At 48.2% G+C, this 12,965-nt stretch overlaps 1 protein-coding gene and 1 pseudogene across 3 annotated transcripts in view; one reads left to right on the top strand and one right to left on the bottom strand.

The window, feature by feature from the left end:
• LOC309718645 (regulator of G-protein signaling 3-like) overlaps nucleotides 1-12,965 on the bottom strand; it is a 33,687-nt pseudogene that overhangs the window by 11,215 nt on the left and 9,507 nt on the right. The window contains exons 6-17 of the transcript XR_014280717.1: nucleotides 12,581-12,639; nucleotides 12,404-12,498; nucleotides 10,587-10,655; nucleotides 9,657-9,735; nucleotides 9,448-9,568; nucleotides 7,470-7,729; nucleotides 2,806-2,887; nucleotides 2,616-2,721; nucleotides 2,422-2,518; nucleotides 1,551-1,808; nucleotides 830-869; nucleotides 489-739 (exon numbers count right to left, since the gene is read on the bottom strand). The product of XR_014280717.1 is annotated as a regulator of G-protein signaling 3-like (transcript). The remainder of the gene's footprint in view (nucleotides 1-488; nucleotides 740-829; nucleotides 870-1,550; nucleotides 1,809-2,421; nucleotides 2,519-2,615; nucleotides 2,722-2,805; nucleotides 2,888-7,469; nucleotides 7,730-9,447; nucleotides 9,569-9,656; nucleotides 9,736-10,586; nucleotides 10,656-12,403; nucleotides 12,499-12,580; nucleotides 12,640-12,965) is intronic.
• Nucleotides 1-12,965, top strand: part of LOC309718649 (fibrinogen C domain-containing protein 1-like) — a 37,291-nt gene that overhangs the window by 370 nt on the left and 23,956 nt on the right. The window contains exon 1 of one of the 2 annotated variants that reach the window (XM_082554100.1): nucleotides 10,304-10,347. The exons of the other annotated variant lie outside the window; for it this stretch is intronic. Within the exon in view, the coding sequence (XP_082410226.1) occupies nucleotides 10,319-10,347 (29 nt within the window). The 5' untranslated portion in view covers nucleotides 10,304-10,318. Of the gene's footprint in view, nucleotides 1-10,303; nucleotides 10,348-12,965 lie in introns of those variants that run through there. 2 annotated transcript variants of the gene reach the window in all.

The raw sequence follows: 12,965 nt of genomic DNA on the forward strand, positions 1-12,965 counted from the left end.
AGGGGGTCCTGTATGCACGGGAGGACAGGTCCATCTGGGCCATGCTGTGTGAGAGAGGTTTTCTCTTCATCATTGTAGAGTCTCCATAAAGAGATCTGTAATGACTGTTATAATGAACAAAATAAAATAAAAAAAAGGCTGTAACTCTGTTCTGGGTTAGAGCTTAATGGGGCGGATAAAGATCAGAATCAGAAGGGGTTTTATTGCCAAATGTTGAGCAGGTTTACAACATTAGGAAATTGCTGCGGTACTTAGTGCAAACATACTGTCAGACAACACTTAAATAAACATAAAAAAATAAAAATAAAAGTGCTAAGTAGATAGATAGATAGATAGATAGATAGATAGATAGATAGATAGATAGATAGATAGATAGATAGATAGATAGATGCTCTAAGAGTTTCTGGGTTTGTTCAGGACCCTGGAGCTCTGGGCACTGGATTTGTTTTGGTTCAGTTTAAAGACTCCGGACCTGGATTGGTTCTGACCTGGACGAAAATAGGGAAGATGACGGTTTTGGGCGCCATGGTGACGTAGGTTCCATATCCTGAGCAGGGCACATGTGACTGAACGATGGTGCAATTCTGGTAGTTGCCATAGTTTCTGGGCGGGGCCGAAGATGTGGAGGAAAGAGGTGGAGGCAGGGTGGAGATTTGCCTGGTAAAAGGTCTCTGTAACGACCCCAAACACGAGTCGTGGAGGACGTTCGGACCTCTGGGGCGAGTCTGGTACAGATGTCCTGGATAACCACAAATGACACGATTAAATAATCATAATATTTACGAGCACTTTGCATATGGATGAATAATATTCAGAGTGGAAGTCGTACCGATCGACCCAGTCCTGTCGTGATAAACTGGTTGCAGCAGCTGGAGAGGAAGAGAACATTTATTTGGAAACTGTTGATTTCAGCATCGTTCTGATGGTGCACGAACATCAGCAAACCAAACTACAAAATGATGTGCAGGTAAATATATGAATGCAAACAAAGACATAAAGAGAGCTTTACAGAATAATGATGGTTTTGATGTGGCGTTTACTCAGTCCCAAAGGTCAAAGTGTTTCACCTGAAACTGTCAAACTGACTAAAATATGCTCTTTTAACACAAATATCTGAGTTTAGCGAGACTCTCTAACTGGAATGATGACTGTACAGCGTCAGGGTATTTCCCATAAAAACAGCAACTTACTGTATTTACAATGTTTTTCATGAAACGGCAGCTTTTCAGATTACGACTTGTTTTTTCTTCTTCTTTGGGGTTTTCCTTTCTTTGGTGAATCGATTAAACTCACTGCGTGTTCAAACCATCTGACATTTTTAGACATTGTCTTCTTCGTGCTTCACACTCAGACCGTTTTACGTTGGCCTGTCAGGTTGTCACGGGGCTGTCGGTCCCGGTCACAGATTCAACGGCTGCAGTAAGTCGATGTTCTAAACTTCAGTTCTGATTATTCTGACGTCTCTGCACAGGACCCTCAGTGCTGGAACCAAACACTGACAAACTGTGTTCTACTCCTTCTGAATACAGGCCCCGCCTCCTGACACTCACCTGCCCTTCTGTGCTGACAGGTGACAGGATGATGTAATTGTCTCCATTTGATGATGTCACACGTGTGCCCTTCAGGGTGGTGGTGTGAGGTGTGTACATCTCCTGGTCTTCCTCCTCTTCCTCTTCCTCCCTGTCCTCCTTTCTATCCCTCCATAGAGAACCTAGAGCTCCCAAACTGGCCCGGACCCCTGACCCCTGACCCCATTTGCGGTCTTGTTTGCTTTGGGTGGGGTTAGACAGCAACTTCCTGCCTGTCGTCTAGGAGACAGAGGAACATTAGCTTAGTGTAAGATCAGTTAATAAGCGCTCATTTGTCTGGCGAGCTGTTGTGAGGTCAATGATACAGAAAAGGAGAAGCACAGTGAAGTAAACATGAGAGCAGACATCAGAGACACAACCTGAAAACACAGAGTTTATATCAACCCATGTTCTTCTGATGTTCAGCTGTGAGCTTAACTAGCATGTAATGTTCAGCACTTGTTTTCTTGGATTGTCAGGTGATGTGTTGCTATGAATTATGGGATGGCATCATCTCCTCTTCTTTTACAAATGGTGCTACAGTGTCTCCTTGGCTAAAGGAAGGAATAAAGGAAGCACTGAAGCTCCCACACGGTGTCTTCCAGCCCTCACTGGTGGTTGTGCCAGAGGTTTCTTCCTGTCAGAAGGGAGTTTTTCCTTCCTGTTACCAAGTGCTAGCTTTAGCAGGTCTGACTGTCGGGGTATTATCGTAGGTCTTACGCTATAAACCTCGAGCTGATTTGGTGTTGTATAAGTAAAACTAAAATGAGCTGAATGAGAGCTCCTTTGATTATCTGCAGCTGTGATTATGACCACAGGTGCAGTTCAAATGGTCCTCACGCATGAAACTCACCGCGCTGTGTGTGTGTGGGCGGAGCATAGCGTCACATGCTGACCGGACCTCAGGTAAACTTCTCCACACCACCAACACAATCTGAGACTGACAGCTCCTGAGGAGACGCGCCACTGTTAGTATTCACAAAAGGCCAGATGTGCCCTGTGATTTACCTGAACAGGTGGGGTCACTCTGACAGGGGGCAGGGTTACCTGATGGCATGGGCAAGGTCGACGCACTTCCAGGTCTCTACAGGAAGCCCATTGAGCTGCAGGACCGAGTCTCCCTGACGGAGTCCAGATTGATGAGCCGGACCGCCTATGAGCAGTGAGGACAGCCAGGTGTTTATTACCTGTGAGTGAACGGGATGTCGTACAGCGGTCGTGGAATTGTCTTTCTCACCTGGATCTACCGCCTGCACTCTGACCGGGCAGTCAGAGCAGATGGTGAAACCGAATCCATCTTTTCCTCGAGCGATGCTCACCTGCAGGACAGTCAGAACACACCTGAAGTCAGTTTAAAACTCCACCTTCTCAGCGAGGCGTAGCAGGTCTGCTTTCCTGTCACAGAGCCCAGATTAAGTCTGGAGGAACTCCTTTTGTTCTCCACACATCTGAGCAAACTCTGACGATGTTTCACCTGAAGGTGAGACCCTACAGGTGACAACACTTTGGTGCACTGGTCAGTTTAGAGATTTGGGGTCATTTGGAAAAGCCAACCACCGAAGGATTTTTCTCTTTATGAGAGATCAGCAGGGAGCTTTGGTGATGATACGCAGGGTTAGGGTTACTCCTTTCCAGGAGATTTTATTTTCCAATAAAAGCAGTTGAAATCTTACAGCCCGCCTCTTTGAAGGCTGATTTCTTAAAATGACACGTTTATTCTCAGAGAGCCGCTGAGGAGTCGATTATGGAGCCTTCTGTTGGTTTCAGTATTTTGGATCAAATTATCACCTTGCTGTTCTAAAACGTTTGTTCGGTCGTGTCATGTAAACATAAACTGTGAGGGTAAATGAGCCTGCAGTGAACCTGTTCGTTTGACTCATGTATGCTGTCCTGTGCTGAGTTACCGGCGTGGTCACTCTGTTATTGATGACTCATCACCTTAAAGTTTCTTCTCAGGATGACTGAGAAGCTGTCGTGTAGGACAGAAGGCTGCTGTCAGGTCAGGTTTGTTCCTGCTGTGATGCTCTCAGCCTGCAGGGCGCACCGTGTGTTACTCCACGGCCCTGTTGACCGAGGCCCATTGGGCCATGTTTGGTGGGGGTCTCCAAGTGGTTTCCATGGCTGTGTAAACAGAGACGGCGCAAGGAAAGGTCGCCTCGTCCTGAGAGTTTCCTCGCCACAATAGAAGTTTAATGTCCCCGACTTCAGACTGACAGGCTGATATTAAAACTGCTGCAGGGGAACCAAGAACAGCGTCGGGGTGAAGGTATGCAAACAGCATTTGTCTGCAGGTTCAGTCCTGCTCTCACGATCCCGCTCCTGCGCCATCTTCCTGCCTCTGCAGAGCTTTCAGGCCAAACAGGAAGTGGAATGACCAGGAATAGGAAGCTGAGCGTGCCTTTAACACAGCTTTGCATTTGTCTAAATCAACAATTTCCCCCGGCCTCCTCAGGCTGAGCCAAGTGGGAAAAGGAGATCAGAGGAGGTTAGAGAAGCTGTTTGAACATTTAAATACCAAATAATCATTTAGATTCATGCTCTGAGGCAGTGAAGCGGCCTTTTTAGACGTCCCACTGCTGTGGCGCTCTCGAATCAACAGAAGCGCACGTCAATCTGGTTTGAACTCGTGACAAAGAACCGAGAAACCTTCAAACTGTGAAAGGTGGACCTCAGGAGAGGGATTGTTTTCTGACTTCTAATTGGCTGAGGATGCAGGGCCGGTGCTCAGAGCTGTCCTGAGAAATCGTGGGACGGAGTTAAACCCCAACACGTTGGACCTCCCTTACCTGTCCACTGAAGGATTTGTAAACTGGAGCCAGTCAGACCATTTCTTTAATTACAACTCAGGACCAGGATGAGGATGGTGTCAAAGGTCAACTGTCTCACCTGATCTGTGCGGCTCTGGTTCTCAATGATATTTTCCATATGTGGGCCGAGGACAGGCAAACAGTAAAAGTGTCGGTCGGGGAATCGTCTCTTTGTCTGTTTGTTCACAGTCTTCACTTTTTAGGTGCACGGAAAGCCAGCATTCACAGACCCACCACGACTTTGCACACATCACACAGAACTCCTGTTCCACGTGCACCTGCTCCCAGTCACGGGGGAGCTGCCATGCACGCCCCTGAACCCTCTGCTCCACCCCTCCCGTGCAGCTGAGTCCCGAACCACACCATCACACTTTGTCTCCAACATTATAGTAACAGCTCTGCTCCGTATTAGCCGACTGATTTATTCTGCTCTCAACGAGCTGAAACTGAACCGAGATAAAATTCTGTTTTGTCTAAGTTATTCTCTGGGGTCAGAGGTCACAAAAATAAAGGAATTGCTAGTAAAGTTAGTAACTAGCACAAAGAATTTGAGTCTGGGCTCATCGTTTCAGTTTATACTTTAGTGGTTCTGCTCTGCTTGTTCTCTGATGTCATCTGATGCTTTTGGACCAAACCGTCTGAGGTCCAGCTCTCCATCACTGGTAGCTCCGCCCTCCGCCCTGCTCTAACAGAACGAACTTCCTGTTTCATTCAGTAAGACCCGAAACCAGCACGTGAGACGCTCCGGTTACACAGCACACACACAACACAGGACACTGTGGAGCTTTTCCCAGGAACATGACACACATCCAGGCGTGACATCAAACTGCACAGCCAATCAGGAAAGCAGTTTGCTTTCTGCCATTTTTGTGGCGAACTGAGCTTCCTGCGATTGGCGGTATTGAATACCGATTATCTGTCACACTCTTTTAAACAGACAGAAACAAAGAAAACTGTGCTGACCTGGATCCAAGAACCTGAAACAGCTTTTAGTCTCAGAGCTGCTGTGATGCATGAAACGTCCCAGTCAACATCATCAATAAGCACAGAGGTCAAGACTGATCGATGGAATCAATAATCATAGCTTTAGACCTGAGGCAGGTTCTGTCCGATGCAGACGCGACACAGACGGTGGATGGTGTGCATGGCAGCAGGTCAGAGTTCGAATCCTGTGGATCCACCAAGTGGTCCTCAGCAGAGCTGAACCAAACCAGGATGAAGATCCAGACCAGGTCCGAGTCCAGCGTGCCGATCGAGGTAAACCCGTGTGAGCGCGTAGCAGAGGCTCAGAGGTGAACTGGATGTATGTGTGTGGGAACCAGCACACAGAATAATAGCAGGAAACTCACACACTCAGGCACACAAAAACAGTGGATGTGTCCCTGTGATAACACGCACACACTTCCTGAGCACACACACTCGGGCTGACGTGTGTTTGTGAGGGCTTTGACTCATCGTCCCACTCCTTTTTCAGGCAAGTTTTGTTTTTTGTTTTGTGTATTTTATGTTCAATATAGGTATTTGTTGTGCCTGAAAATGAATAAATAAATGAATGAATGAATTAGCAATCTTCTTAAAACATAATCCACCTAATCCCACCCTCGTTATTTTCCTTCCCTCCCTCCTCCCCAAACCATAAAAATTAAAACATACCGGGGCGATCGTGGCTCAAGAGTTGGGAGTTCGTCTTGTAATCGGAAGGTTGCCGGTTCGAGCCCCGGCTCGGACAGTCTCGGTCGTTGTGTCCTTGGGCGAGACACTTCACCCGTTGCCTACTGGTGGTGGTCAGAGGGCCCGGTGGCGCCAGTGTCCGGCAGCCTCGCCTCTGTCAGTGCGCCCCAGGGTGGCTGTGGCTACAACGTAGCTGCCATCACCAGTGTGTGAATGTGTGTGTGGATGGGTGGATGACAGGTTGTGTAAAGCGCTTTGGGGTCCTTAGGGACTAGAAATGCGCTATACAAATACAGGCCATTTACCATTAATGTTTTCCCAAGCTCCTGAATCTGAATGCGAGTCCTCTGAAATCTGCCTGAAACACCCACAAACACCTGAGAGCTGGAGCTCTGGTTGCTCTGCACAGGAACAGAGGACACACTGTGTTGGACCTCATGTTTCGGATGTTTCTGAGGCTGGGGTCAGAGAGCAGCTTGTGACGGTTACAGAAGCAGCTTCACTCCATAATTCATCACATGAATGTTTGATGAGCCTCTCAGAAAAACAGTAAAACACGAGGAGCCTGCGAGCAATCGGAGCAAACAGGACCACGATGCTCAGAATAACCTCCATCAGCATTATTCATCCTCTCTGAGCAGGACGCGCTCCATCAGCAGCTGGTTACACTGTAAGTAACGCTTCACCCACCGGTTAGTGAAGTCACATCTGAAGACCCAACAGAGACATGTCAGGTCTTCTTTCAGGAAGTGACCATATTTGGACAAGAGGGCAGAGTGCTTTGTTATCAGCTAATCCTAACTGTACTAGACTGTGGAGAGCATCTTACTGTTAATTAGTATCGAAATCCTTGAATTTCATTCACCAAAACTGAAGCTCCGCCTTCTTGGGGCGCTCAGTACAGTGACAGCAGCCATATTATCGGTCACATGATGTCATTAAAAAGCATGATGCATAAAGTTAAATGATTAAAACTAATAAAACTAATAAAAAGTTTTTCATTTGATTCAGATTTATATGATGATTATGGAGAAAAAGTAGAATTGGGCTGAAAGGTCTGTTGCTTTATTACGTATTCAGGTTGTGTATCATGTTTTTGAAAAGTAACTATGTAACTAAGTAACTAATTAGTTTTGAAAATAAGTAACTAATTAGTTACTAATTACTTTTCTCAAGTAACTTGACCAACACTGATTGGGACTAGTGCTGCTTCTGCTGGACGGTAGAGGAACTGCAATCTTCACACACTGTCGATCAGATAAACCAAACTAAAGTTACAGTTACTCTCTGGTGACCAACCAACTTCTTAGTTGTCTGTTGCGTTACGTTCAGGAACAGAAGGAGATATGGTCGCTGTGAACATCGCACCTCCACCTCCTCCTGGTGCATGTTTAACGGCGTGTGTGCGTGTACGCTGACTCACCTCCATTCGCTGCATAGCGCTGCCGTCTCGGCCAGCGTACTGCTGGCTGGTGTTGGTGTACAGTGTGGAGGCGTGGCTGCTGTAGCTGGTGACCTCAGAGTGGAGGCTGGAGATCAGGTCTTTTGGCCCGCTGGTGCTGGTGGCACTGGTGGAGGTGGACTTTGTCAGGCTGGCCGTGGACGCACCGGTGGAGGAAGCCGCATCAACGATGTGGTTCAGGTCAGAATCAGGGGTGGAGTCCGGAGTCCTCCGAAGGTCTGCTGCAAGCAGATAACCACCATCATCATCATCATCACCTGCTGCATCATCCCACGACCACGCCGCATTCTTCCAGAACATCTCGGCTGTCCTCGGAGCAGACTGAGCACACCCAGGACACCAGCAGAGACCCAGGTATGCTACAGGTAAAGGGGTATGCCCGGGCTCACAGAGCTGCTGCCACACTGTAGGATTTGACCTCGAGACCAACAAAACGTATCATGTGACACAGAACGGGGCTGAACAACAAACAGCTGCTGCAGGCAGACCGAAGCTGCTTCTTCTGTGGTCCCGCGCTCGCTCTGTGCAGCCCGGCGAACCACAGTCAGCCCTCAGTATGATGTCAGAGAGAGAGAGAGAGAGGGACATGAGCACAGAGGTATTGTGAGGGTCACATGGTTAGTGGGCTGCTTGTCATTACCATGGTAACCATGTGGACCCCTGGGGATGAGTGAGAGAGCAGGAGTCACTTTTAATCTATATCAGCCCCCTACCCCCCAGCCTCTATAAATAGACGAATGTATGGATCCACACACGGGCAAGCAGCTGCTTACGGCGCCGTCACCACGAAGCCCGACTTTTAGGATTCAAGCGTTCCTTCTTGATAAAGCAGTTGGTGCTGGATCAGGTGGCCCTGCACCCTCCCTTAGCTACGCCTGGTGGAGCGTAGCTGACAGTCTTCACTGACTCTGTGTCATTGTTGGATCGACCTCACAGCAGAAAGCGCCCTGAGGCGATGGCTGCTGTGATTTGGCGCTGCATAAATAAAACTAAAGCATAACGGTAGATGAAGACTTCACGCTGCCACAATCGCCAAACATCAAACACGCAGATCAGACTTTAACAGCAGACCGGCCACAGTTGAGCTGACCTTTGACCTCTCCAATCAGGCAGGCCATCACACCTTTCCTGTTGGAGTATTATTTCCTCTCCAGGTGCTTCATGGATCACTCAGTCTCCAAATCTCGACTGAAACTAAGGCTACGTTGACACTGCAGGTGAAAGCACATCAAATCCGACTTTTCTGACCCTCTGCAACTCATATCCGATCATGGTGTGACGGTGTGAACGGCACAAATCCAATATTTACAAATCCGACCTGGGTCACTTCCATATGTGGTCCTGAATCCGATACATATCTGATGTTTTAGAAAGCGACTGCTGTTTGATGGTCATGTCGCATTAAATCCGTCTTTTACGTCCCTGACACAAGACAGACGCCGATTATCAGCGCCGGAGAAGACATCGCGAACGCTTCCTGTCCGTCCAGTACAACTGCTGGGAAGACAGTGTTGGAGAAACGTGAACATTTCATTTGTTCTGTATAATCTGCAGATTCTGACAGAAATCTGCAGCTAGAAGCTCCGCTCCTCTAAAACAGCAACAAGGATCATTATTAGGCCAAATGTAGATAACACAGTAACTTTATAACTTAAAGGAAAACTGGGAAACGTAAAGTCAGAAACAGTCAAACACTGTTTGCTCTGGGTCTAAACGTCGTGTGTGACGTCTTCTTTTGTGGCCGCTTTGAGTGTTCACACTAGATGTTGTTTTTTTAGTGCTATATAAATAAATTATGGGATTCACAACACCTGTCAGCTGACTTACCTGTAACAGAATGACATCATCAGACAGGTCACTGTGAAGCTCCTCCACTGACTTTCGGAAAGTTGCTTCACAATCACCGGGGTCACATGACCACGGAGGAGCCAATCCTTACCTCTGATGTCCACACACGCCTCTTCAGAGCTTCTTGTTGGTTTGCTTCTGTGTGATGTCACTCTCAGGTGTTTGCTCCACCCATACTCCTCCGCCAAGAGGTAGAACCAACCATTGAGGGGCTGTCATTCCAGAGGAGGCGGAGCCAGCAGGTTACAAAGTGTATAAACAGTCAGTGCGAGATTCTCTGCTGCGATTACTTTAACTCACCTCACAGGATGAGACGAGAGAGCCAATCCTGAAGCTCATACAGCCAATCAGCTGACTGCGCCTGAGGAGATGGACACACCTGATGAGTAAGACAAAGCACCGCCTTCAGGCCAGATAGTCTGCATAACCTTAGATAATTCAGGCCGTGAACTTTAATTGGAATGTTTAAAGTAAAACATTTGATTTCCTGTTTTCAAGAGCTCGGCGGCAGAAGAAGGTCACAGGGACGAGGATCCTTTGGCTGGTTTGTGTCCTCGCTGTCCAGGTTCAAGTGAAGCTTCTGGTTTGAAACCCTGTGACGCTGAATAACCGAGCTCAGGATGGTCGGCATGTTCTCGCCAAACACACTGAGCGTGCCCATCAGCGCTCTGTGTTTGCATGCTTCAGAGCCTCAGCTTTCTCAGTCAGTCATACAGATTTCATCTCTGTGGTGTTCTGCATGTACTAGAGCTGTTTCTTATATTTTGTATTATTTAAGTTCAGTCGGTTCTTGTTCTGATCGTCTTGGAGCGACCGCATCATTCTGGATCAGAGGACGGAGCAGCTCGGCCTGTTTCTGGAAGCTTTCTGAACCTCCTGCGTTTGTGGTTCTTCTCTTCATGCTCAGGTAATGAGGTGTCTTCCTCCTGGAGATTCTTCTTCTCTGGCTGGATGTTGTGACCATGGAAAGGAAAGACCCACACCTGTGCAGGTACCTGCAGCCTTGAAGCTGAACTCTTCCTCCAGTCTGGATGTTGAAACCTCAAATTCAAGCTGAGTCTGAACTTTTCATCATGTGACCTCAAAGTGTTTAAAAAAGTGTACCACGTGAGCCCCACTGCCACCATCAGGCCAGAGTGTGAACTGCAACATGTGTGGATGTCCAGCCTGAAGAGAACTGCAATCATCAGCAGCTCAACAGGTGAGAGTCAGAGTGATGTCATCACTCACCTGTTGTCAGCAGGTCGTCTGAACACTGAAACCAGCAACCTGCTCGGCATGAACTCTCCTCTGATCCACCTGAGACACACACACACACACACTGTAAACACAATGGAAATGCAAACAGTGTAAACCACATGTGTCCAACCTGAGGCACGCGGCTTGAATCAGGTGCATCACTCATTTAAGCCGGCCCTCCACAGGAAGAAGAAACAGGGTGTGCAATTCTGATACACGCTACAGTGCCCATGCAGCTTGGGGTCAGAGGTCAGCGATGCACTTCAGTGTGAGTCCAGACTTCAGTCCGAAACGTTTGAATCGACTTTAAGCAACAAAGGAACAGGTAAGCGATGAAGAGCAGCCGGAGGACATGCTCTCTGTCTGCACTTTGAACTCTGCTCACTCACGGACGCAAACATCCAAACGCGAGGAGATGAAAGCACGTCTGACCGTCTCCTCATCTCCCTCAGAAAAACTAAGCTCGAGCCTGCAAAGCTGCCATGTACAGACCCTCGACTGCCACGGCTGTCCTCAGGAGCACAGCCACATTCTGCTGTCTCAATGGTGGTGCTGATGGAGGTGGGTGGAGGGTGTTTTAGAACTGGCTGCTTGGTTAGTAGTTATATTTTCCTTCATTCAGGAGTGCAGACAAGTGTTGATGCTGTATGTGATTCCACTTAATCCATGATAACCACAATGTAGTATCCATGCATGTGCAGACGATGCACATGTGCACCAGGCTCAATGTCGCCCCCTCTCAGACGCAACACGTAAATGCATCTGGCAGTGCTGACATGTTGGGAGCCTCAGGTGGGTGAGCACAGCGCTGTGCATGATTATTAGGTACTGACACCTGTGCGCCACCATGAGGAGTATATTGTGTAAACTAGGATCGGCAGTGTCACATGATCTGCACTGACGCTCAGCACCGGTGCCCCCCAGGGATGTGTGTGCAGGCCACGGCTGTGCAGCCCCACCCAGCTCCAACAGCATCATCATCAGTTGTCAGGACAAGAACCTGCTGCTCAACATCAGCAACACCAAGGAGCTCGTGGGGCGGAGGCATTTACATCGAGGGGAATACAAGTGGAGAGAGTCGGATGCTTCGGGCTCCTGGGCATCACATCAGTGAGGACCAGCAGCTATGACGCTCTGTGACCAGCACAGCGCATCAGCAGGTCTGAGCTGCCAGCCATCCAGGACATCTACAGGAGGACGGCCCAGAGGATCTTCTCTGGTCCCAGCCACCACAGCCTCACGCTCTTCATGAGGAGCGTCCACACCCACAGCAGCAGGGACAGTTTCTACCCACAAGCCATCAGGACATTGAGCTGCTGGAATATTGGACAGTTTATATTACACACTGTACATGTATGTGGCACTACCTCTGCACTACAGTTGCTACAGTATTTTTAATATCTGTATTCATTGATTTTACTCTTTTTTATTAAGAATTTCATTGGATGGTTGCAGCTGTGAAGAGCTAAAACTATTATATTGGAGCGCTGACTGTACGGGGGCGAGGCTCGCGAGCTGTGAGCCAGCCTGCCTGACAGCTCATGCTCTGGTGCAGGTAACGGTGATGTTCGTACAGCTGAAGCTGCTGGCTGCGGGAAGCCTTCTTTGAAACCTCCACACTGGATCAGACTGTAGGTAAGAACTCAGGACAGGAAATGGCGTGATCCAGGATCTTTCAGTGAAAGTTCATTTCCAGTCTGACCCCAGACTGGAACTCCTGCAGCAAACTCTCATAGCACAGTCGAAGGTGTCCTGAGTCCCAGCGCCGTCTCTATAAGTGTGCAATTAGAAACCTTTGTGTGACTCACAGCTTAAAGCGGCGCTCGTATTTTGGGTTCTTGTTGTTGTAGACCGTGTCAGTTTTAATCCTGATGCTGCGTTGCAGGTCATAGGTCAGGGCCAGCTGTGAACACATGCACAAACAGGTCTTTGATATTCGACTGTCGCAGTAGCAGCTGATCAACTTACTGACATCACATCCTCACCTTCACATAGGAGTCACATGATCTCTGGGATTGTCCCATCAGCCCTCTGGCCTCATGGACTGCAGACAGAAGAGAACAGGCTGACCAAACGAAGACGGATGAACGATTGATCACTGGAACACTGAGCTCCAGGACAGGAAGTCACTTCCACAATGTGCCGACAGCAGCGCAGTTACAGTTCAGCCCGACAGCAGAACGCCTGATTTATTACAGGATAATATTTATTTCCATAAACATAAACTCTGCATGTGAATCTGTCAGAGAACCTCAAAGAGTAGGAGAGGCAGCCATCTTTGTTTTTAGCTGATCAAACACTGTAAGTCTGAGTCTCTGCTTATCCACCCGTCGTCCACACTTAGTCTGACTTTTTACTGGGCTACTCTGA

The sequence above is a fragment of the Aulonocara stuartgranti genome (genome assembly GCF_965226115.1).
Source record: "Aulonocara stuartgranti genome assembly, chromosome: 12".
NCBI lineage: Eukaryota > Metazoa > Chordata > Actinopteri > Cichliformes > Cichlidae > Aulonocara > Aulonocara stuartgranti.